Below are 23,131 nucleotides of genomic sequence, written 5' to 3'. Positions count from 1 at the left end.
TATGAGACACTTAAAAAAATGATATAAAATTGATACACAATAACTTTAATATTGTAAATGTGGAATAAAAAATGCCTACAGTATGTGACATTATTTGGGATGTCTCAGGTAAAGGAATGTTAAGATGTCATTACTATGATGGCTTTTAGTTTTACAGAAGGAAAAATGTAACTGTAATGTGTAATTTTTCCAACATCAGAAATATTATTATCATGCTTGATAGTTATAATTTTCTAAGTGTTAGAGAATCTGCAAATTCACATCTGCCTGAAAATACAATTTAAATTAGATTTAGATTTCAATGTTATCTTTTACACCAATTTCTTTTTGCTGGCATGTTTGTGGATATTCATAACACCACAGTTATTTTGGAAAGGATAAAAGAAATTTAGACACTATGAAGAATAAACTCAGAGAGAGGTGCCAATATTTCGGTCACAATGTGAACTTTGTCAGGACCCTAAATCACATTATAGTGATCCATAAATACGCTTAAAAGTGCTATATATTACTTAAAAAAAATACTGTAGTGTAGTTCTGTTGTTTGACATACGGTTAGGTTTTTTAAATAATTTAAAAGACACATTTTTAAATTTAAACTTGCAGACCAATTTGATAGCACAGTAGATGGGTATGTAGACTTACAGTAGAAAGCAGGCGAATATTGTCTGTTTGGATTAGACTGGCTCTACAGAAAGTGGATAGCAAATCAACGAAGTAGAAACACAAAAGATAATTTGCAAGAACAGTGTTGTAAGTGGGGCAAAGCAGGTGGCTTCTCCCATGAATCTGTGCAAAAGTATCATGGTAGTAGGTTGTATTCACAGAATGCCTCCGCCCTGTATAATTTACATTGGCCTACTTATTGGTTAGCAGGTTTACAAAGACATTTAAAAACACATTCAAAGTTAGATTCTGTATGTGGATCCTTTTATTGCTATGGACTAAGTACATTTAGTAGAGGTCCTGTTCTAGAGTATTCATTTAAATGGAAAGAAGAACCCAGAACCATCTCTGTAGAAACTGAATAGACTGACTGACTAAGGATCTCTGAACACAGGAATAATATTCTCATATTTTCACAAGAATAAGCATTTAGAAATGTATTGATTATTGATGCAGTCAATTTTTCAGTCCACATTTGACACAGTCAAAATTTCAGTCAGTGTTCCATATCTAGAACTTGACCATCATCATAAAGGTCGCAAGTTACGAAAACTCCATGCAGATATTTAAATAGGAACTCTTAAGTTTGGTCATTAAAAAGAATATCTGATTGCTAAAGAATTACATTTTTCACCTGTATAAACTTTTATAACTATTCAATATGCTACTAGAAAAATGTAACTTCCGAATAGTATTAGTGGGTGTCAATTCTTTAGTGTAACCATTTATTGCATCATTGCAAAATCCTTGGGCAAAAAGTCATCGAAGGACGTGTTTAGGCAAGTACCCAGTGACAGGATTCAACTAATTTAAAAGTGCAACATTTACTGTAAGTTTTTAGGCACCTTCACTTAGCTGATTAAATTGTTAAGTAATATTATCTCACAGTTGAAGCTTTTCCAAAGTGTATATACATATGAGACTGAATGGTAATGCCTGTGTTTGTTACAGCACTATTAAAAACTGTACATGTAACAGAAATGTGTTGTAACTTTGCTACAGTACATGCCCAGTCATTATTGCAATGTTATAATGAAATAATTGATACCAAGGGATCAGGAAAGAGGATCCTTTGAGAAAGAAGACACCTAAAAGGTGCTGTTTTTATTGATTTCAAATCTTTTTACAGTAAAGGTCATTGGAAAGAATAATAGGCGGCCATTTTTCAACCCGCTAATGTGTTAGAAGATGATGGATAACACAGTTTTTGCATGAATTATGTTTGTTAAATCAGCCACTGTAAAATATTGCATTATGGATTTCCCACCAAAATGTGTTAGCAGGTACAATAACGACCACTAGATCTATAAATGAAGTGTCTTTTGCCTGTAAAAGTACCTTGATTCTCTTGTAGTCTGATAACTATTGTTGGACCAATTCTTACTGTATGCTGTTTTTTGTGCTCTTTGCAAACTACAAATATCAAGTACAAACAGTGTGGGGAATATGTAACATTCCTATTGTTCCAAAAATAGCTAAAACAGTATAACATTTTAATTGCGCGGAGACCTCTTAATTTCAGAGATTGTTGCTTTAAAAATATTATTCTGCACTGTAGATTAGATAGTTGTCCTATAATACCTTACATGTTAATACTAAATATATAAAGGAGGAGACCCTTCTATGCAAAGGGATCATAGTTACAATGCTACATTAAAATGTTGTACCATTTTCCTTTTCTTTGTAAAGAAGGTCATTAGCCATTCTTCAAACTCCTGTTGAGTAGAAAGTAAAGTAAACTATAATTTTATATGATATTTCATAAAACGCTGCTTCAATGTGCAGCGTACAATATAGATGATAAATTCCCTTAAGAAGGCCTAACATTTGTGTTTCTATTCTAATCCTAATTGGTGAGTGGCTTCCATTCCATTGCATTTGATTTCTGATTACCAACACTATTGTGTTACAGATGTACAAGTTAACTTAATGCCATAATAAGGGCAAATCTGTCTTTAAAAAAATCTGACTGCATAGAAATAGTTGAAATGGTTCCCAATATGCAAAATAAAGATGATGCATCTGATGAAACAGAAAATTGGTCCATCTATCATTCCGAATGTCTGTGTTCTATTCATATGCTTACTGTAGTTATGCTGCTGTAGGTATATATTGCTCTTGCTAAAACGCCATGACAGCTAGTCATTATCCCCCACTATTTGGTCCATCAGCTTGTGAGCTAATCCAAATATCCTATCCTTGGTTTCTGAACTGTGGAAAGTGAATTGAAAGAGAACTTATGTACAGTTTGCAAATGACAAATAGGCTAAGGACAGCATTGCAAAACAATATAATTGTTTTTGAAAGGCCTTGTGTTGTGTTTTGTACTTGTTCTTCTAGATTTGTTGGGAGCTTTTCTTTTTTTAAGAAATGGTACAAAAACTGAAAATAAAGCAACTGTGGTGAGATGAATTTGTATAGCACATACCATGCACCAGTATGGAACAAATCTGCAATGCAGTCAGTAATAATCATAATTAAAAAAAAAAGAATAATACATTTGAATACTTATAGCATTAAGGACATTGTTGAAATATGTGTGCAACTACACATTATCTTATGTATTCTCATAATGTTAGTTATTTGTTTTGCTAAACGTGTAATTAATTAAATATAACTCAATTTTTTTTAAAGATGTACTTCCCCGACCAAACATCAGTAAATAGGAAGGGCAACCCGTAGACTCGTGCCTGGTGCAATTATAGGCATGCACCACATTCTCCACATGCTTACTCCATCCAGCCTTCTCGGACTCCTTCAGAGTGCCCATCATATCCAGTAGCATTCGGTTGAACCTTTCCGGGAGAGCATATCCTTCAGAGTGTTAGGGAGTCATACGAGACTTCTCGATATTCAGCAGTTTTAGAAGTTCTTTGATTAGCTTACTCTCAAAGTCCCTCCCTTAATCGGAGTGCATCTGATTAGGTAAGCCGTAACGTACAAAATACTTTTTCCACAGTACTTTGGCTACTGTGAGAGCTTTCTGGTCCTTGGTAGAGAACGCTTGGGCGTATCAGGTGTAGTGATCTGTTACTACAAGAACGTTCCTGACACCCTTAGAATCTGCCTCGTTGCAGAGGTAATCCATGCAGACAAGGTCCATGGGACCCGAGCTCTCCAAGTGGCCCATTGGGGCTGCGTGTGTAGATAGTGTTTTCCGCTGTATGCACCGCCTACACCTTCGGCAATGGTGCTGTACTGACTCCTGCATCTTGGGCCAGAAGAATCGAACTCTTATGAGTGCAAACATTTTGTCCACTCCTAGATGTCCGTGGTCATGATATTGAGGCTGTAGGACCGGGTACTACAACCTTCTGGGCAGGACTAGTTGTCTCCTATCTGGGTGGTTGTGATAGGGGATGACTCGATAGAGGAGGCCATGGTCCATTTGGAACGTATCCCATTCCCTCATGATGATAGCGACCATGTCGGCGGGAGCACACTTCAGTAAGGATGGGTTATTCTTTTGTACGGTCTGGCGTATGGCCTTGACCACCGGGTCCTACATCTGGTGCATCACTAGCTCCTTCAAGCTCATTATGGTGTCTTGGGTTATGGACATGACATCTGGGTGTAGTATGCTGCAGGAAGTGCCTTCAAATGACACCCCAAGGAGTCCACCACTCTGAGTTTGGAGAAGGCGACTTTGTCTTCCACTATCGCCACTGTAAAACACATTGCCAAGATTCCAGGGCCAGGTATTTCTTCCCATTCCCCATCGTCCGACATTGAGCTCAGTCCAGGCCTTCTGGACAGGGTATCTGCTCCAACATTCAAGGGTCCAGGCTTGTACTTCAGAGTAAACTGATAGTTAGACAGGGCCGCCATCCACCAATGACCGGTGGCGTCTTCCTTGGCGGAGGTTAAGATGTATGTCAACGGGTCGTCAGTTCGCACCTCAAAGGAGATCCCTTATAGATAATCGTGAAGCTTATCTACAATAGCCCACTTGAGGGGGCTAGGAATTCCAGTTTATGGACTGGTTAGTTCTGCTCGCTCGCTGTTAGGCTGCGACTCACATACACTACTGGGCGGAGGCCTGCAGGGTATTTTTGATGGAATACCGCTCCCAGCCCGTTGAAGCTGGCATCTACGTGTAGGATGTACGGTTGCCCTGGGTCTGCATAGGCCAAGACAGGGGCTTCAGTGAGACTCTTCTTCAGCCCTGTGAAGGCCTTCTCGCAGGCTGAAGTCCATTTATCCCCGAACGGTGTTGAGGCTTTTTGCCGAGGCTCTGCTGGGTAGATCTTCAACAACTTGTTGAGGACTTTGGCCTTGCTTGAGTACCCCTCTGCGAATCTTCGGTAGTACCCGCAAAGCCCCAGAAAGGCTCGTAGCTCCATCACATTATCTGGTCTAGGCCAGATCACTATGGCTTCGTCCTTTGCAGGGTCGGTAGCCACTCCTTCTGCGGACACTATGTGGCCCACTTAGATGAAAGAAGTGTGGCAGAAGGGTCATTTGTTCAGGGACAATTTCAGGTCTTCTTTTCCCAGTCGATCCAGAACCTTTAGAAGGCGTTATTCGTGCTCTTCTAAAGTTCTTCCGAACACAATGATATAATCTAGATAGACCAGACATTCCCAGGGATTCATATCACTGATGGTCTTTTCCATCAACCTCTGGAATGATGCAGATGCACCACAAATGCCTTGGGGCATCCGGGTGAACTGGTAGTACCCCAGGGGGCAGACAAACACCGTCTTCTTCTGGTCTTCAAGGCGCATTGGTACCTGGTAGTATCCAGACCTCAGGTCCAGCACGCTGACCACTGAATACCTGATAAGGCACTGAGGATTTCCTCAATCTGTGGTAAGGTAAATTGGTCCGGTACCGTGCGGTGGTTCAGGGTGGAGTAATCCATGCATAGGAGGAAAAACCCATTCTTCTTCCGCACTACCATGATAGGGGAGGCATAGGGGCTACGGGATTCAGTCACTATGCCTGCCGTCTCCATCTCCTTCAGGATGTCACTCACGTCCTCCACATCTCTGGGTGCTATGCGTCTGGAGCGCTCTCCCGGAATGGAGTGGTATCGTCCAGTCGAATCGTGTGTTGAGCACTCTTGCTGCAGCCCACATCCATCTCACTGTTAGAGAACACCTCTTTGCGTTCAGTCAATCTGTCGCTCAAGCGCTTCTTCCATTCCGGTAGCAAGGATGATTCACCCCGGGAGGGGTTTCTCGGACGGCAGCCCCATTTATGTGAGGTTGCGATTCTACTGTCACCACGGGGTATATTCGCCCCAGCCAACGTCCATCCGTATAGGATGAGGCGAGATATTCTGGAAGGTCACCTTGAACCGGCGAGGAAGTGAAGACTTCCACTCCATCTCTGGCACCACCTTGAACCATCTCTTGGCATCCCCTTCGGGCGTGGTCTCTAATAAAAAATACCAGTCGGCCTAGTTGCGGCCTGGGTAGTTAGGTACAGCGGCCATGTGCCTCACTCCCCCTGGTGGAATCTTCTTCGGCAGAGATACTATAGCATTCTTCCTTGAATACAGGATGAATCCGTAAAGATGATAGGGTAATTCACCGGCTTCTTGTAGATAGGCCCGGATCAGGGCTCTCAACACATCCGCTTTGGTCCCGAAGATGATGGAGGAACTTGGGTGTTCCCAGGGCTCGGGACATATCAAGGCCTCCACTTCCATGGGGTGGGTTTTGTTGGTATTGAGCTGCGGTATATCCAACCGCACTTTAATGATGCCATCAAATGGGTAGTCTTCACTACTGCGGCCCCACAATTTCATCTTCTCTGCTGACTGCATCGGCAGGTGTTTTAAATGCAGGTTGTAAAATGGCCGGAAAATGATGGTCACTTGAGACCCAGTGTCCAGCAATGCAAAGTAGATACCCTCCACCAACACTCGTACTATGACCGCAGGTCCTACTCGACTGAAGGCATCTGGTGGTGGCTCAGGGCCTAGCCAAGGCCTAAGGGGTAAGGCTTAGTTCAGGAGCCACTTGCTCCCTGGACACTACCTGCTTCCTTGCTGGCTCCCATGACTAACTCGCGGGCTCTAGGCCCGCGGAGGATATCCTCCTCTTCTTCCGGTTCCTGGGCTTTCACGCATGTGCATTCTATTTGCGGCGCCACACTGAAGATGACTGCCGCATTGACCAGGTCCTGCGCAATAGCCCTGCAAATGGCCGCCACCTGCCCCGAAGCACCGGAGTGGCTCCCTGACACAGAGGCCGGGTAAGGGGACACCGCTACATGAGTTTTGCACATTTGACAATGACTATACCGAGCATTACAGCAGTACTAAAAATAAATAAAATAAACCTCCCCAGTTTCATTCACATGCTTGTGTAACTGTTCCAAATTCCTCAACTACAGTCAGAGAGACAGTTCAAATACAAATATATATTTGGGGCTATAATATTTGAATCCTATAATTAGTATAATTTACCTTTTTAAATCTCATCGAAAAATGGTTGAAGCTGCTATTTCTCTTGTGGATAAAACTTTCCTCTAGTTCTTATTATGCATTCTTGACATAGCATTAATGTGTTTCCCTTTCAATTGAACATGATTTGATTGTGTATTCACTCTGCATAGCATAATCTAATTAAATAGCTCCTGTTTGATTTGCCATTTTGTAGCCAGCGTGTTCATTTTGTGGACTAATGCCTGTTTGTTTTAGGGGGTTGGGGGGGGGGGGTGCAATGCAATACGGGTCTAATGAAGGCTTTTTTTTTATAAGAGGTCTTATGGTTGCTTACTTCAGCTGTTCAGGAAAGATCCTTGACTGCAAAGAGCACAGTACTATTTTGGCAAACACTTGGCCGATTACATCAACACAGCCTAAGAGAAGGCGTGTTGGGACTGAGTCCAAATCACAATTTGTGGGACACAACCCCTGGATTGTTAGCACAATGTTTTCTAGACCCAGATGATCAAAGCTAGTCAATAAAGCCAGAGAACCTGCCTGGAACCCTGACACTCAGTTGGGACCTCAGCTTGGATGGAGTTTACTTTATCAGAGAAGAAGAGAACAAAATCATCACAATAGGACTGTGAAAAGGCTTCACCAGACTGCAGACATGGTTTGCAGAGCCTTTCCATGGTGTGGAAGAGCTGAGCTGGTCTATTGTCGCTGCCATGATCTCACATCACAGGAAATCTAACTTCTTACTATTAATTGTGGACTGGTATTTCGTGATGTGGTCAATCAGTTTCAGCTTGTCCTCAACTATGCGAGAACTGCGCCTGCACCATTCAAGCCTTTGACCCTTCTTCAATTCCCTAATAGAACTGTCAAACCAAGGTGTGTGGTTGTGTGAGGTGAGGGGTCATATGTAAACAGGAGCAATATTATCCATTGTGGCCCCAAATCTTTATTGTATTAATGGACAAAAGCAGTCATTCAACATGACAGAGAAACCCAGGTTTGGCATCAGGCCCTGGTCACCCCCATTGGAGATTGCCTATTTGGGAGGGTGGGGGGGTGGGGAGTGGTGGGGCTGTTAATGAGAACAAAATGGAGTGGTGGTCTGACCAGACAACTGGGTCTATTGTTAGGTTACAAATTTCTAAACCGGTCTCGAAAACAAGATAAAGTGTGCGCCTACCTTTATGGGTAGCAGAACTAACAAGCTGTGGGAAGCCCAGACCATTCATTATGTGGAGGAGGTCTTAACCAAATTAGGAAAGTTTATCATTGACCCACGCATTGAAGTCCCTCAAGATAAGACATGGATTGCTCCACGACTAGGTCAGCAACGAGGTCTGCAATTTCCTCTAGAAATACCTTGCATTCTCAAAGGGTGCAGTAGCTGAAAAGGATTCTAAACCCCACACTCTGGACAGCAATGCACTCAAATGATTGAGTTAGTCCCGTTGGGAGGGCCCTAAGTTTCAAAGTTGTTTTAAATCAGATTGCCGCAGCTCCTCCCTTGGGTTCTCTGTCTTGAGACGTGAATCACAGAATAATGTATTGGGACGGCAGCTTCTAAAATGGGGTTGTGTTTAAATCTAGCCAAGTCTCTGTGATACATGTTAGGTCTGATGATTCAATAAGATCAGCTATAACAGCTGTCTTGTTCCTAATAGATCTGGCATTACATAAGACAGTTCTAATAGGACAGACCGGGGTCCCTGTGATACTGTTCTGCCCATTCAGTGAAGAATCTCTGGGGAGGGGAATCAAACAACAAGGACCCCTAATTCTGTTCCTTTATTCCCTAGACCGTATATACCGTATATTCGATACCACTCCGATCTGTGTCCTCTCTGGCAGTGTAGGGTAGCAGGAGAGTAAAGGAGTTAGTAAGGTATGGGAGAGAGTTTGTTTTTTTGTCTGTTTTCCCACCATGGCAGCCCCTGTGAGTTTTTTTTTTTTTTTAAATGTCAAGGGATTGAAGGACGTAATCAAGGGATGGTTCGATATTAACTGCAGCACTAAGATGGCAGAGTGACAGAAGGTTATATATATATATATATATATATATATATATATATATATATATATATTGTGACAAACGCCCCTCTTTTTGTAGTGCTGACGTCTGTCTGGGTTCTTCCCGACACAGTCTTCTAGGGTTAATTATACAGTACAGTCTTTTAGCAACAGCAGTAACCATTTGTTTTGTCTTATCTGTTCGTGGAGTCCAGGCAAATCCTCTGGTACTGTGATACGTGGAGGGGCCGTCAACCCCGATACTGGATGCAGGGGAGCAGCGACACCCCCAGCCCCCAGGCTCCAAGGAGAGAGAGAGAAATGCAAAACCTCTCTGCTCTAAATACCTGTGCATGTGATTAGAAGAGCAGGTGAGGGAGAACTAGAGCCATGGTAATCTGTGGTCTGGATTTTCCATCCAGCTGCCTGAGTTAATGGGAAGCTGTGGAACGAATCATTTGTAACTATTCCTGCACTTTCTGCTCTAAAATGGGGCAGAAAGCTGCCTAACATCTTTGGACTATGTCACATATCCCCCTCCCCAGCTCACACCTACTGGGGTGAGCGGCCATGGACCTCACTGGGGTGAGCGTCCTACCTGAAATACTTGAGCTAACTCCTCAGTACAACATTAAGTATTCACATGACACGAATATGAACTTTTTCCACGGCAATTATGGATAATAGGTTTCGTCATAAGAGACTATACTTGGCAAACATATTTTTTTGTTGCTCTCTATTAGGGAACTATTTTGAAAAATAAATGTCTAGCACACATTCTTATAACCCAGGATCTGCTAAATATATTCACAAAACCATACAATTTCTATTACCTCCCTGGGTTTTTCTACTCTAGAATATGAACCTCATTATAAATTTACCAACCGAAAAGGGCATTTTTTTTTTTTTTTCCATATTGTAAGCAACCAATATTTTTTTTCCTTATACTACAGCCTTGTAATCTTAAGGGCCATCAACCCTGTATATTAATTTGTAGTTTAGCTACATTTTCAACACAGAGAACCAATATAACATTGTAATATTGACAAAATGCTTATTTGCATAGTTAAGTGTCCGTGACATAGTCCACACGTGTAATAAAAAATAAATCGGTCAGTTCCCCCAAACATATTTTTTTTTGACTTCCAGTCTATTGCATCCTTTGACTTTATTTCATAGCCCGCTGCAACCTGCAAATGACTGGACTGTTTCTTTAGCTTCTGATGAGACCCTTGGACCGGATTCTCCTTGGCTCCACAGTGTGGTCCAGATTGGTGAGATATGGAACTATTCAGGCGCCGTGTTAACCTTCGTTGTTTTTTCTTTTCAATCTTTGATTTCCCTTTTGTGGCCATTACCAGGCCTTTGGATTTTGGAGACCTAGTTGCCTCTGTACAAACGTAGTCCATATTAACCACGTCATCAGGATCTGTCAACAAGTTTGTGTTTTCAGGAACTGCCACCCACTTGGCTAAAACATCTTCTGTGGTGTCCTGGGTGTCTCCACTAGTTTGATAATCTTCTGGACAACGTAAATGAAATTGAGGATCTGGATTTTTGAATCCCAGATCAGGGAGAATATTCTCAGGAGGGTGCCTATCTGTTTCTGGAATAACAGCAGCACAATCAAAGTCAATTCTTTCTCCTTCCTCTTTGTCATCAGTGAGGGCATTGAGTTTACGTTCCCTGGTCTCCTTTTGTGACCGTGTCTCTTTTAGCCTTGGAATCTCTTTCTCCAACTTCATCTTTATAGCAAATCGTAATATTGCAACAGCATTGAAGATACACGTATAGGAACGTACAGCTTGCTTGGTTAGGAGGTAGGATTGATAGCCCGACTGAAACACTTTAGCCGCTTCTCCCATGTCCGTCATCTGTTTCAGAGCGAGGTTTAACTCTGTTTCATTTTCTCTATTCTTGACCTGCAGCTGCAGGTGCTCCTTCTGGGTCTTGTCCAGCTCCAGCTGCAGCCGGGCCCCCTCATTTGCCGTGTGGTCCAGCTGCTTGTAGATATCGGCCATCTCGCTTTCATAGCGCAATGTCAGGCAGACCACCTGACGGACGGAGATCTCCTCTCTCTTGGCGCACTGTATCTCGCGCACAGCCATCTGCTTCTGCAGCTCTTCAACCTGATCGTGCCAGACCTCCCTCAGGGTCTTCACCTCTATCTGGTGCTTGCTCTGGGTTTGCATCAGCGCCTCCATTTTTTGGAGCTCTGCAGTTTGTGTCGCCTGGATCGCCGCTGATTCTGTATTCTGCAGTGCTTCCTGCATTTCTAACTTTTCCTGGATCAATTGCTTCTCCACTTTTTCTGCTTGGTGAAGCTTCTCATCACCTTCACTGATCTGGTCAGTCAAGTCTGAATTTTTCTGTGTCAGACTTACATTCTCTCTTTTTACAGTCTCTAAATTACTCAGGGTATTCTCATAGGTTTCCTTCAATGTACACAGCTCTGTGCTGCGAGCGTAGACCTCATGGCGTGAGAGTTCCAGCTCTGCTTTAAGCGCGCTAGCCTCTTGCCGAGAAACCCCTAACTCTGTGATGAAGTTTTGCACATCTTTCTGGGACATCTCATAGCATAGTTTCCAGTCAGTTCTTGTTTTCTTTGATTCGCTTGGCTCTCTGCCTATGATGGTAGCAGTAGCCTTTGTCATCTCTAGGCGTGTCGTCATTCCTGGGACGATTGCGCCAGGCCCTATGGGCTGTTGCTCATCTTGGCGCCTTTCTGACGCATGTCCTGACAGTGCAGGTTCAAGTGGCTCGTTCACTTCCCCTGTGACTTGAGGAACAGTTTTCTTTCTTTTTGCTTTATTAGCTCCAGAGATATCAGTGGTACTGGGCACACACTCACTGTTATCAGCTTCCACATCTTGCTTGCACTCACAGGGCGTTGCTTGCTTTTGCAGCTGTTTGTCTTTGAAAATTTTGGGGCACACATCTTCCATGTGACCTACTTCACGACAGGCCCCGCATACTAAATTCATCTGTGGGTACGGATCTCCTCCAGGGTCGTGATCATAGTATGGCCTGAAGGGACACTGTTTTGTATGGTTACGTACATTACACAACAAACATTTCACGTCGGCCATTTTAGAAACCCGGCACTGACAATTTGCTAGCTGCAATTTCACTCACTTTAGCAACTTGCATACAGCACTTGCTAGCTGCAAATTCACTCACTTCAGCAAAAGGCATTAGCTTTACAAACAGCATTTGCTAGATGCAATTTTTTTTTTTTCTTCAGCAAAACATTTTGGTTTTCTGTTTGGGTTCAGGGTGCTATTGCATCCACACTTCGCACATTCTCTGTGTATGCTAGAAGCACAACTGATATACACAGTGGGACAGACTTCACTCATAGCATCTGTACTTTAGTTCAGCTCGGCGGCCACTTTAAACCCCCGCATTTATTTGCAAACCCACAGACTTTTTAGTGTCTGCCCGCATTCTCCACCATATGTGACAAACGCCCCTCTTTTTGTAGTGCTGACGTCTGTCTGGGTTCTTCCCGACACAGTCTTCTAGGGTTAATTATACAGTACAGTCTTTTAGCAACAGCAGTAACCATTTGTTTTGTCTTATCTGTTCGTGGAGTCCAGGCAAATCCTCTGGTACTGTGATACGTGGAGGGGCCGTCAACCCCGATACTGGATGCAGGGGAGCAGCGACACCCCCAGCCCCCAGGCTCCAAGGAGAGAGAGAGAAATGCAAAACCTCTCTGCTCTAAATACCTGTGCATGTGATTAGAAGAGCAGGTGAGGGAGAACTAGAGCCATGGTAATCTGTGGTCTGGATTTTCCATCCAGCTGCCTGAGTTAATGGGAAGCTGTGGAACGAATCATTTGTAACTGTTCCTGCACTTTCTGCTCTAAAATGGGGCAGAAAGCTGCCTAACATCTTTGGACTATGTCACAATATATATATATACAGTTGTGTGAAAAAGAAAGTACACCCTCTTTGAATTCTATGGTTTTACATATCAGGACATACTAACAATCATCTTTTCCTTAGCAGGTCTAAAAAATAGGTACAGTGGTGTGAAAAAGAAAGTACACTCTCTTTGAATTCTATGGTTTTACATATCAGGACATAATAACAATCATCTGTTCCTTAGCAGGTCTTAAAATTAGGTAAATACAATCTCAGATGAACAACAACACATGACATATTACACCGTGTCATGATTTATTTAACAAAAATAAAGCCAAAATGGGGAAGCCATGTGTGAAAAACTAAGTACACCTTATGTTTGAATAGCTTGTAGAACCACCTTCAGCAGCAATAACTTGAAGTAATCGTTTTCTGTATGACTTTATCAGTCTCTCACATGGTTGTGGAGGAATTTTGCCCCACTCTTCTTTACAACGTTTCTTCAGTTCATTGAGGTTTGTGGGCATTTGTTTATGCACAGCTCTATTAAGGTCCAGTCACAGCATTTCAATCAGGTTGAGGTCTGGACTTTTTTTTCCAGCCATTCTGTTGTAGATTTGCTGGTGTGCTTGGGATCATTGTCCTGTTGAAGGACCCAATTTCGGCCAAGCTTTAGCTGTCAGACAGGTGGCCTCACATTTGACTCTAGAATACTTTGGTATACAGAAGAGTGGTCGACTCAATGACTGCAAGGTTCCCAGGTCCTGTGGCTGCAAAACAAGCCCAAATCATCACCCCTCCACCACCGTGCTTGACAGTTGGTATGAGGTGTTTGTGCTGATATGCTGTGTTTGGTTTTCGCCAAATGTGGCACTGTGCATTATGGCCAAATATCTCCACTTTGGTCTCGTCTGTCCAAAGGACATTTTCCAGAAGTCTTGTGGTTTGTTCAGATGCAACTTTGCAAACCTAAGCCGTGCTGCCATGTTCTTTTTAGAGAGAAGAGGCTTTCTCCTGGCAACGCTTCCAAACAAACCATACTTGTTAAGTCTTTTTCTAATTGTATTGTCATGAACTTTAACATTTAACATGCTAACTGAGGCCTGTACAGTCTGAGATGTAACTCTTGTTTTTTTTGCCATTTCTCTGAGCATTGCACAGTCTGACCTTTGGGTGAATTTGATGGGACGTCCACTCCTGGGAAGATTGGCAGCTGTCTTGAATGTTTTACACTTTTGAATGATCTTTCTCACTGTAGAATGATGGGCTTTAAATTGTTTGGAAATTGCCTTATAACCCTTCCCAGATTGATGGGCAGCAACAATTCCTTCTCTAAGATCATTGCTGATTTCTTTCCTCCTTGGCATTGTGTTAACACACACCTGAATGCTCCAGACCAGCAAACTGCTAAAACGTCGGCTTTAATAGAGGTGGTCACACTTGCTGATGATCAATTAATCAAGGGCATTTGATTAGCAGCACCTGTCTGCTACTTAGCATCTTAATTCCTATGGAAGCAGTAAGGGTGTACATAGTTTTTCACACATGGCTTTTCCATGTTGGCTTTATTTTTGTTAAATAAATCATGACACGGTGTAATATGTCATGTGTTGTTGTTCATCTGTGGTTGTATTTACATCATTTTAAGACCTGCTAAGGAACTGATGATTGTTATTAAGTCCTGATATGTAAAACCATAGAATTCAAAGTGGGTGTACTAAGTGACCAAGGGCCTTAATCTATATAGTCTAAAGTGGCCATTTGGGCTGTATTCATCTTAAAATCCTCATTGAAGTCGACGAGTATTTGAACCCACGAATGGACCCTTATGTGTTATAAACAATACAAAGTCTGTCTTGAGCAGGCATATTTATAATGGGTTTATCAAAATGATCGATTTTTGTTTAAATACCATAGACATTGTTCCCATATTTTATTTACACTTATATTTATTTACACTTATATTTGATTTTGTTCTCGTCAAATTACTTATACTGATAGCTATTGTTTTGCTTGGGATCATCTGCTTTTAACAATACAAAATTGTCAACTATCCTCATTCATTTAAATTTAGTTTGATTTAGTTAGATAGGACACAATACAAAGAGACTTCTAGTGTAAGGAAACTTGCCAGAGCTGGCACTTTGAGTGATTTTAAAGGTAAACTTAGAGATAACATAAAATCATTTTACAGAACGATTTATATTCTGAGCACTATCTAAAAGCAGCAATCATCCTACAAACAATAGTTTGTTGTTGTTTTACCTATATTCTATCTGTGTTACCATAATCTTCGCTCCCCCAGATCATGAGATGACATCACAAATTTTTATTGGTTGGTTCCACTTCCATCTTGATTTTTTATTATTTTGTCGGTAAATATAAAAAGTTCCTTGACAATCAGGGGATTCCTGGGTTCAAGGAAGTTCAGTTTGGCTGAAGGAGAACTCGATAAAATGTAAAAAACTGGAAAACAAAAAAAATTGAGCAACCGGTATTTAAATGAGACCTGTGAATTATAAAATGGGTGCATCCTTTTGTTTTCATAAGAGTAATTTGGCCATTTACATAAGAATCTTAATGTCTGACTTAAATTGACATTTCCACCAGAGTATATTGGCCCCTCTGTGAGATACAGAAGTAAATTGGTAACATTGCTTTTTGTGGCATGTTTTTGCCAACAAGCATTCATTAAATTTGATGTCATTTTGCCACTTTTATCATGTATTGGGTTAAATAATAAATGAATAGATTATGTATTTATTTTTATTGTGACAACACATCTTTGGAATGCTTGAATACAGTGCATATTCATCTATTTCATCATTTTCAATTTGAGATTTGGTTTGTGATTCAATATTAGTCTCAAGAGGGCCTGCATTTGAAATCATTGATATTTAGGGAAACCTACGGTATATTAACGTGAACAGGTACTAGATCCCATAAATCCTCTCCATGCCATAGTTATAATATATACCCCACTGATGCTGTTGTGTAGGTGCCCACAAGTGAGGAGAAAATTAGGGAGGCATAAAGTGGGTAGCAGGTGCGGAAGCTGTTATTGAGTGAGGACAAAACCCCATAAATGGAAACATTGAATATCATACATTAGTATATATATGTTTCTAATGGTAGTGGCATGCTTATTACGAGGTTCAATCCACAACCCAATACCTTTTAAGTATATTAAAATCATATTTTAAAGTTAGTTTGGGCATATGGTGAGCTGAGACTTGGGATGGTTTTGGTTTAATCTGAATACCCTTTCGTGTGATGTCATGGTATTTTTAATAAGAGTTTTTTGGCTCTATGATGAGAACAGAAAAGGGTACGGGTAGAGGGTTCATTTGGATGACATACACTTTCCCATTCAGAGGCTCTAAAGAAAAGGAATTTCTCTGAGGAAACAAATGCAGACATATATTTACTTTGTGAATAGTTTTGTTTATATAATTAAACCTGTTAGATTGTTAAATTATTTACCAAATAGTGTTTTTTGGTCAGCTATCAGGGATTGCACCCTTAAGTATCTTCAGACCTTTCTTTGTCTAGACCAGAGGTGGCCAACTCCAGTCTTCAAGGCCCACCAACAGGCATGTTTGGCCATGGGCATTTGACCTTGACCAAATCGCCACCGGTGCTCCGCTGCCAGAACTACTCCCCACAGGTCGTCTCGCCATCTTTAAGTGTCCTTGGATCTCCACAGCTGCAGGGCATCTTGCGTGGCCGCCGCTCTTACTGCATTTGTGAGCGCGCCTGTGCATGCGCACCACATGCACACGCACCACATGCACACTTAGTGTGGCCACACAGGAAATGTTAGAATATGTCCTGGCTGCTGGTGGCCGCACTGAGTATCCTGGTGCGCATTCACTGGGCATTCACTGGGCGCTCACAAATGCAGTCGGAGTTGCGCAAGATGCCCTGCAGCTGTAGAGATCCGAGGACAGATGTGCCCTGTGGCTGGAGAGATCAGAGGACATTTAGAGATGGCGGAAGGTAGTGAGGTGACCAGCGGTTAAGGTGACTTGCTGTGAGTAGGCCTGTTGGCAGAGTGCCGGTGGCAATTTGGCCACGGCCAAACATCCGATTCAGACCAAAAGGTCAGGTTTTAAGGATAGGCTTCAGTTATTGACTATGCCACTGATTGAGCCACCTGTGCTGAAGCAGGGATAGCCTTAAAGCTTGACCATTGGTCGCACTTGAGGACTGGAGTTGCCCCTCCGGTCTAGAGAAACCTAGAACCATAGAATATTGCAGCACATAAGAACCACTTGACCCACTTAGTCTGCCCATGTTCCTCTCTATTGTAAATTATAAATGCATTATGTCTTTGTCACTCTCTAGCATTTTTTAAATTCCTTACTGCATTTCAGCTTATTGAAAAGTTTCTGTTATCTCCCCCTCTCCCTTCTCTCCTCTAAGCAGTACAGTTTTCGGTCCTTTAGTTTTTCCTAATACGTTTCGTGCTGCTGCGCCCCCCTATCTGGCCAGCCCATGTGCTCGCGCCCCCCCTCCTGCCTTGCAGCTGCACCAAATGACGCTGCGGGTCACGTGATGTCACGTCACATCCCCCGACGCGTTGCTATGGCGACGCGTCACAGCGTTTGAATCATGGTAAGTTTATTGTTGCAGAGGCCTCAAGCGATCCCCCGGCATTTTATATAAATGCCTTGGGTAAGAGTGCGGGGCCTCTGCAACTGCCCATGCCACCCCACCCCCCCCAAAAAAAATCTCTCGCCCCCCAGTTTGTGCACCCCTGCACCATTTTAGTAGCCATTTATTGCACATATATCTTAAATGTATGTACATCCTTCTGAAGATATGGTCTCCAGAACTGAGCACAGTACTCTAAGTCAGGGGTGTGCAAACTGGGGGGTGTGAGATTTTACAGGGGAGGGGGGGAGGGTTGCAGAGGCCCTGCGCTCTCCCCCAAGGCATTTAAATTAAATGCCGGGGGACCGCACAAGGCCTCTGTAACTTCTCCTACCTGGTCTTCACTGGTAACCCGACGTAGAGTAATGCTCCAAGTCAGCGGTGCGCAAAGTGGGCGGTGCTGTTACAGAGTTAAAATAAATGCCGGGGATCGCGTGAGGCCTCTGTAACTTCTTAACTTACCTTGGTTCCAACGACGCGTCTCCATGGCAACTGGCGTCAAATTACGCCGCGGGGTGACACCACACAACCCCACAACGTCATTTGACGCCGGAGCCGTGCGGGGGGGACGGGGGCCGCGATCTGGAGGAGAGAGGAGAAAGGGGGGCGCATGAAGGTAAGTGTGCACCCCTGCTCTAAGTAAAGCTCTTACCATTGATCTAAAAGTGGCATCACCGCCCCTCTCTGTCTGCTGCTAACACCTCTCCCTTTACAACCTAACATCCTCTTGTCTTTTCCACTTTGCTTTGTTAGATTGCTTACCGTATTTTTAGTGCACTGAAATGATGACTCCCAGGTTCTTTTCATCAGTAGTAGTGGACATTATAGTGCCATTAATCCTGTACTCTAGGTTTCTCCACTTTTTAGCATAAAGTTGTAGTTGTCACACTCTTGGCCAGCGCACTAATCTAGCTAAATCATTATTCATGTTGTTTCCCGCCCCGCTTTTGGAGTGTTAACCCTTTTGCAGATCATTTTGTCATCAGCAAAAAGGCATACTCTGCCTTCAATTTTATTTTGCCATTTTTCCATTTTTCACTTTTATCATTGTTCAAATCTACCGCTCAGATTTACAAAACTTTTCTCACCGAAAGCCTCCAATTATGTTAGTGAGCTGACAATGCTTAACGGAACAGCAACAATACGTGTTATTCAGTGCATACAGTATAAGCTGCCTCTTTACTAACACCTTTAGATAAAATCAATGTCATTAAGCAGGATCCATAAATGAAGCCTCTGGGCTTCTTAGATATTGCTATATATAGTGCAAGCTACCATCTGTTATTCATTACTACCGTTTTTATAGCAGAAATATAGATCTGAAATGGTGTGACGGGAATTTTTTTTAGATGTGTTTGTGCATGGTTACAAATTCAGGCCTGTATTTTCCAAAGTATAGTCCTAAACATTTATCAAAATAGAATTCGATGAGCTCAAATCTACCCGTATAATGGAATGTATCAGTAACACTATAACTTTCAATACCCGTGTGGAGTATGCTGCTGGGGAAAGAGAATTAGCCATATACACAGCACTTTTTTAGTTTAAATCTACTAATTCCTGAGGGAGTAGGTGGTATGATACCTTTTATTGGACCAACAAGTAGTTGAAATGTTACAAGCTTTCAAACCTCTCAGTGGGTATCTAATTGCTGAGGAATGGATACACAATGCAAGTAATTTTGCGATTTCAATTGGAGTTTCAATGCGATCAGTGCCATCAAAATGTAATGAGTAATGAATAACTGCGCAAGGCTGGGGCCATGCTGAGCGATCAGATTGCCTTAAGGCACTGATGGCGTCCATGCGGCGTGCGCGTGAATCAGTTGAAACTGATTTGTTGGCGCGACAGGCCGGTCATGTGAGCGGTTTGCCCAATGAGGGCGAACCAGCTCCGTGATGTCCCTAGGCACGCCCCCCACGGCCCTTCCACCATGGCCAGGGAAAGCACCCGCTTCATGCGGTCACTGCCCAGCCTCCGTGCGAACGAAGGCACCATGGCCCCAGCCTAAGAGACAAACATCCCTGCTGTGGAGGTCATTCCATATAGAAAGGGTGATATGTGAGGAATAGAAGTGTAGGTAGTGATATACAGATATTGGGAGAGAATGTAAACGCATTTTGCATTGTGTAAATCCCACGCCCCCCCCCCACAAGCCGGTCAGATCTCTATGTCCAGAGAGGTAATACTGGACACCTACATGTCCGTATTACCTCTAACTTTTTACTGGACAGTATCCAAAAACAGGACACCTGGTATCCGGTTCAATACTGGACACATGGCAACCCCAATTTTCGTGTTAGACAAGTAAATGTGGGGTGTGTAGATTTTAATCAAGGTAAGAAAAGGAACAATATAGCTTGGTAAACTCTGACAAGATATGTTTTCTTAACAAAAGGGTAGAAAGCAAAAATGTACATGCCAGCAGAAAGGAGACAGAAATGAGCAAGGTACAGGACATTAGCAGGGAAAGTAAGAGAATAGGAGTAAGATATGTAAAAAAGGCAGTTAAACAATGCTATCATAGGAGACATTTTACAATAAGTTAAGTATTGACATTAAAGGGTCAGTTCCCCTCATATTTTTTTCCTAAGATTTCCTCATACTGTACAGCAGCATGTTTTTTTGCACCTCTCTAGTTTTTTCCTTGCCCACTTAATTTATTTTTTTCATTTAAACTGTGTATTTTATTCCTAAAAATAAGCCCAAAACGTTATCGGAGACAATTCCATTGTTTACTCATAAGGCCGTTTGTACTTTGCATGGAACTTAGCTCTGCTCTGCCTGGGACATTTGAGACAGTGAGAATAATCACTGTCACGGGGTTTGAGCCTTTTAAATAAAATCAAAAATCACTGGGAAGAAAAATAAAAAATAAGGTTGGTAATCTCTGATTTAACCCTTTGAATGCCTAAAGTCACCTGCATGCCACGATCTTACGGCACTCAACCATGTGATTGCTTGGTGTACCGATCACGTGGTTGCGGGCAGATCGTGAAGGTAAGCGGAAGACACTCCACTTCCGTTCCGATTGTGGAATGGAGCGATGAAAATTACCTCCCCCTAGACAGCAAGCATTTATACCTACTGGATTGCCAACCCTTATGACATGCAGGGTGTATCTTGGGGCACTCAAAGGGATTCATTTCATCACATGGAGTTCACGTTCAAAGTACAACATATTGAGGGGAAGCTGCACCTTCAAATCAAGAGAGGTGATTGACACCGGATCTGTTCTGAAGTGCCAGATGGATTTAGGAGTAGTTCTTGCCATTGTGCATCACCATCTTCCAGTGAGTGGTGATAACTTCCACCACATACAAATTCAAAACATATTATTTTGTTCAAATTTACTACCACAACCTTCCTGTTATAATCGGAAAATGCAATTCCTTATATTTTAAATGCTTCAGAATTGAGGCATGTTTGTATTATAACACACTTAAGTGAATGATATCTACTTATTAACAGAATAAGACGTGTAAAATACAGAATAAAATGTAAAATGCATAGTCTAAAATCGGTGGAAATTACAAATGTAGCAAACGCCATTTCACCTGTGGGAGAGCGCCACGGGTTGCGAGAATGTTGGAAACTGTAACTTTCAGTTAAATTTTACTGCTATTAGCCTACATTTCATCACCCTAGGAAAATGTGTTTTTATTTACCGTACTGCACCATTGCTTGATTCCCTAATTTAGTAGAATTAAAATGGTAATTTTCCTTGCTCTAAGCATACAGTAGGTCTTTTATTTTACTGTTATCCAAAAACGCCTTTCATGAAATTATACACCACGCATGTGTTCTCTAAAGGGATTTTTAATGTTTTTATTATGCAAATTCTGTTTAAGTTTAAACTTGTTGCTATTGCAAGATTGAACCTAATTGACAGCAGGGTGAAGAAATAATTAGCTTAATTTAAAATGGAAGCATTACTTCCAAGGGAATATCAAGTCAGTGTTTTAACATAAGCCTAACCGTATTAGTCAGAATACGAGTTATTATAGGCTCATTGACGACATGTCCTAACACAAGGCGGTGACAGTATTGCACAGACAGTCATTTTTTTCAACTAGGGTGTCACATATTTTGCAAAGAAGAGAAGCCTCTTTTTGTCTTAATATCTGCTGAGGGAGCAGTAAAGCTTTGAAACTGTTCTCACGCTGCATTTTCATTCTGTAGATATTACAGGCTTATTGAAGAATCCATTGACCCCTGTATGGTGACTCCACTAAGTATAGAATGGCTTCGGGGCATCTATTCATACATACCAGCAGAACTTTGCGAGGTGCGGAACAAATCCCTTCAGGATTTAACAAAGGTATGTATGGATTTGTGTCAGGCATTGGAAACAGCGCTCATTGTTGTTATTACATGAATATTTGACAAGAACATTGGAGAAATTATACTTGCGAATGCTACCCTCAAGGTATGCACTATTCTGTAAAACAGGTGATGTTACTGAACATACAGTGTCACCCAGAAGAAGATATGTTTTAGTATTCTGATTTTAAACGCCAAAATATTCTAAAGCATTTTCTTATACGGTATATAGCATAGATGGTTACATTGTTACATAGTAGATGATGTGGAAAATGGCTGAAGCGCTCAAATGCAGGTATAATATCAATAATAATAAGCCAAACCACTAAACCAGGGTACTAACAATTTATATAGTACCTATTGTGTGATATTATGGGTACTATCCTCCTGAAGACAGGTGGTATGTGGTGCAACCCACTCACCATCAGTCTCATTGGCAGGTTCCCATGAAAAATATGCAAATACTCACATCCTGGTAGGGTAGGTAGGCAGGCTGTGCAGCTACTCAATGCAATACAGGGAAAAGGGAGACCAAAAGCGCACCAGCAAAAACGGAGCAGGAAGGACCCAAAACAAAAAATGATTAAAAGGGCACTTTAATGTGACAACAGACCCATCCAACGCGTTTTGAACGTCACAGCGTGGATGGGTCTGTGGTCACATTAAAGTGCCCTTTTAATCATTTTTTGTTTTGGTTCCTTCCTGCTCCATTTTTGCTGGTGCGCTTTTGGTCTCCCTTTTCCCTGTATTACATAGTAGATGAGGTTGAAAAAAGACATACATCCAACAAGTTCAACCTATGCTAAATTTAGACAACAGATACTTTATCCTATATCCGTACTTACAGTATATTGATCCAGAGGAAGCCAAACAAAAAACCCCAGTGAAATATCATCCAATGATATCTCATAGGAGGGAAAATAAATTCCTTCCTGACTCCATACATTACACAGTATACAAAATATATGTGTGTGTGTGTGTTTGTATGTGAGAGATATGTGTGTGTATATACATCCTCATCCCTTGTTGATCCACTGCTGGTTAAGGCCTCCCCAATAATCTTCCAGGTACTGCAGTTGCAAGCCTCTCTTCGTCAACATCTTTTCTGACTTCAACACACACACACACATCACATATACACCCACACACACACTGTATATATATATATATAGCCCTTGAGGGGCTGGCTGGCCTCTCCCTCCCTGCGGA

At 42.1% G+C, this 23,131-nt stretch overlaps 1 protein-coding gene across 1 annotated transcript in view; it reads left to right on the top strand.

Moving 5' to 3' along the window:
- Window positions 1-23,131, top strand: part of LOC142495286 (dynein axonemal heavy chain 3-like) — a 1,152,169-nt gene that overhangs the window by 200,758 nt on the left and 928,280 nt on the right. The window contains exon 7 of the mRNA XM_075600542.1: window positions 21,782-21,920. Within this exon, the coding sequence (XP_075456657.1) occupies window positions 21,782-21,920 (139 nt within the window). The remainder of the gene's footprint in view (window positions 1-21,781; window positions 21,921-23,131) is intronic.

The sequence above is a fragment of the Ascaphus truei genome, chromosome 5 (assembly GCF_040206685.1).
Source record: "Ascaphus truei isolate aAscTru1 chromosome 5, aAscTru1.hap1, whole genome shotgun sequence".
Classification (NCBI taxonomy): Eukaryota; Metazoa; Chordata; class Amphibia; order Anura; family Ascaphidae; genus Ascaphus; species Ascaphus truei.
This window is presented reverse-complemented; position numbering and strand designations above follow the sequence as displayed.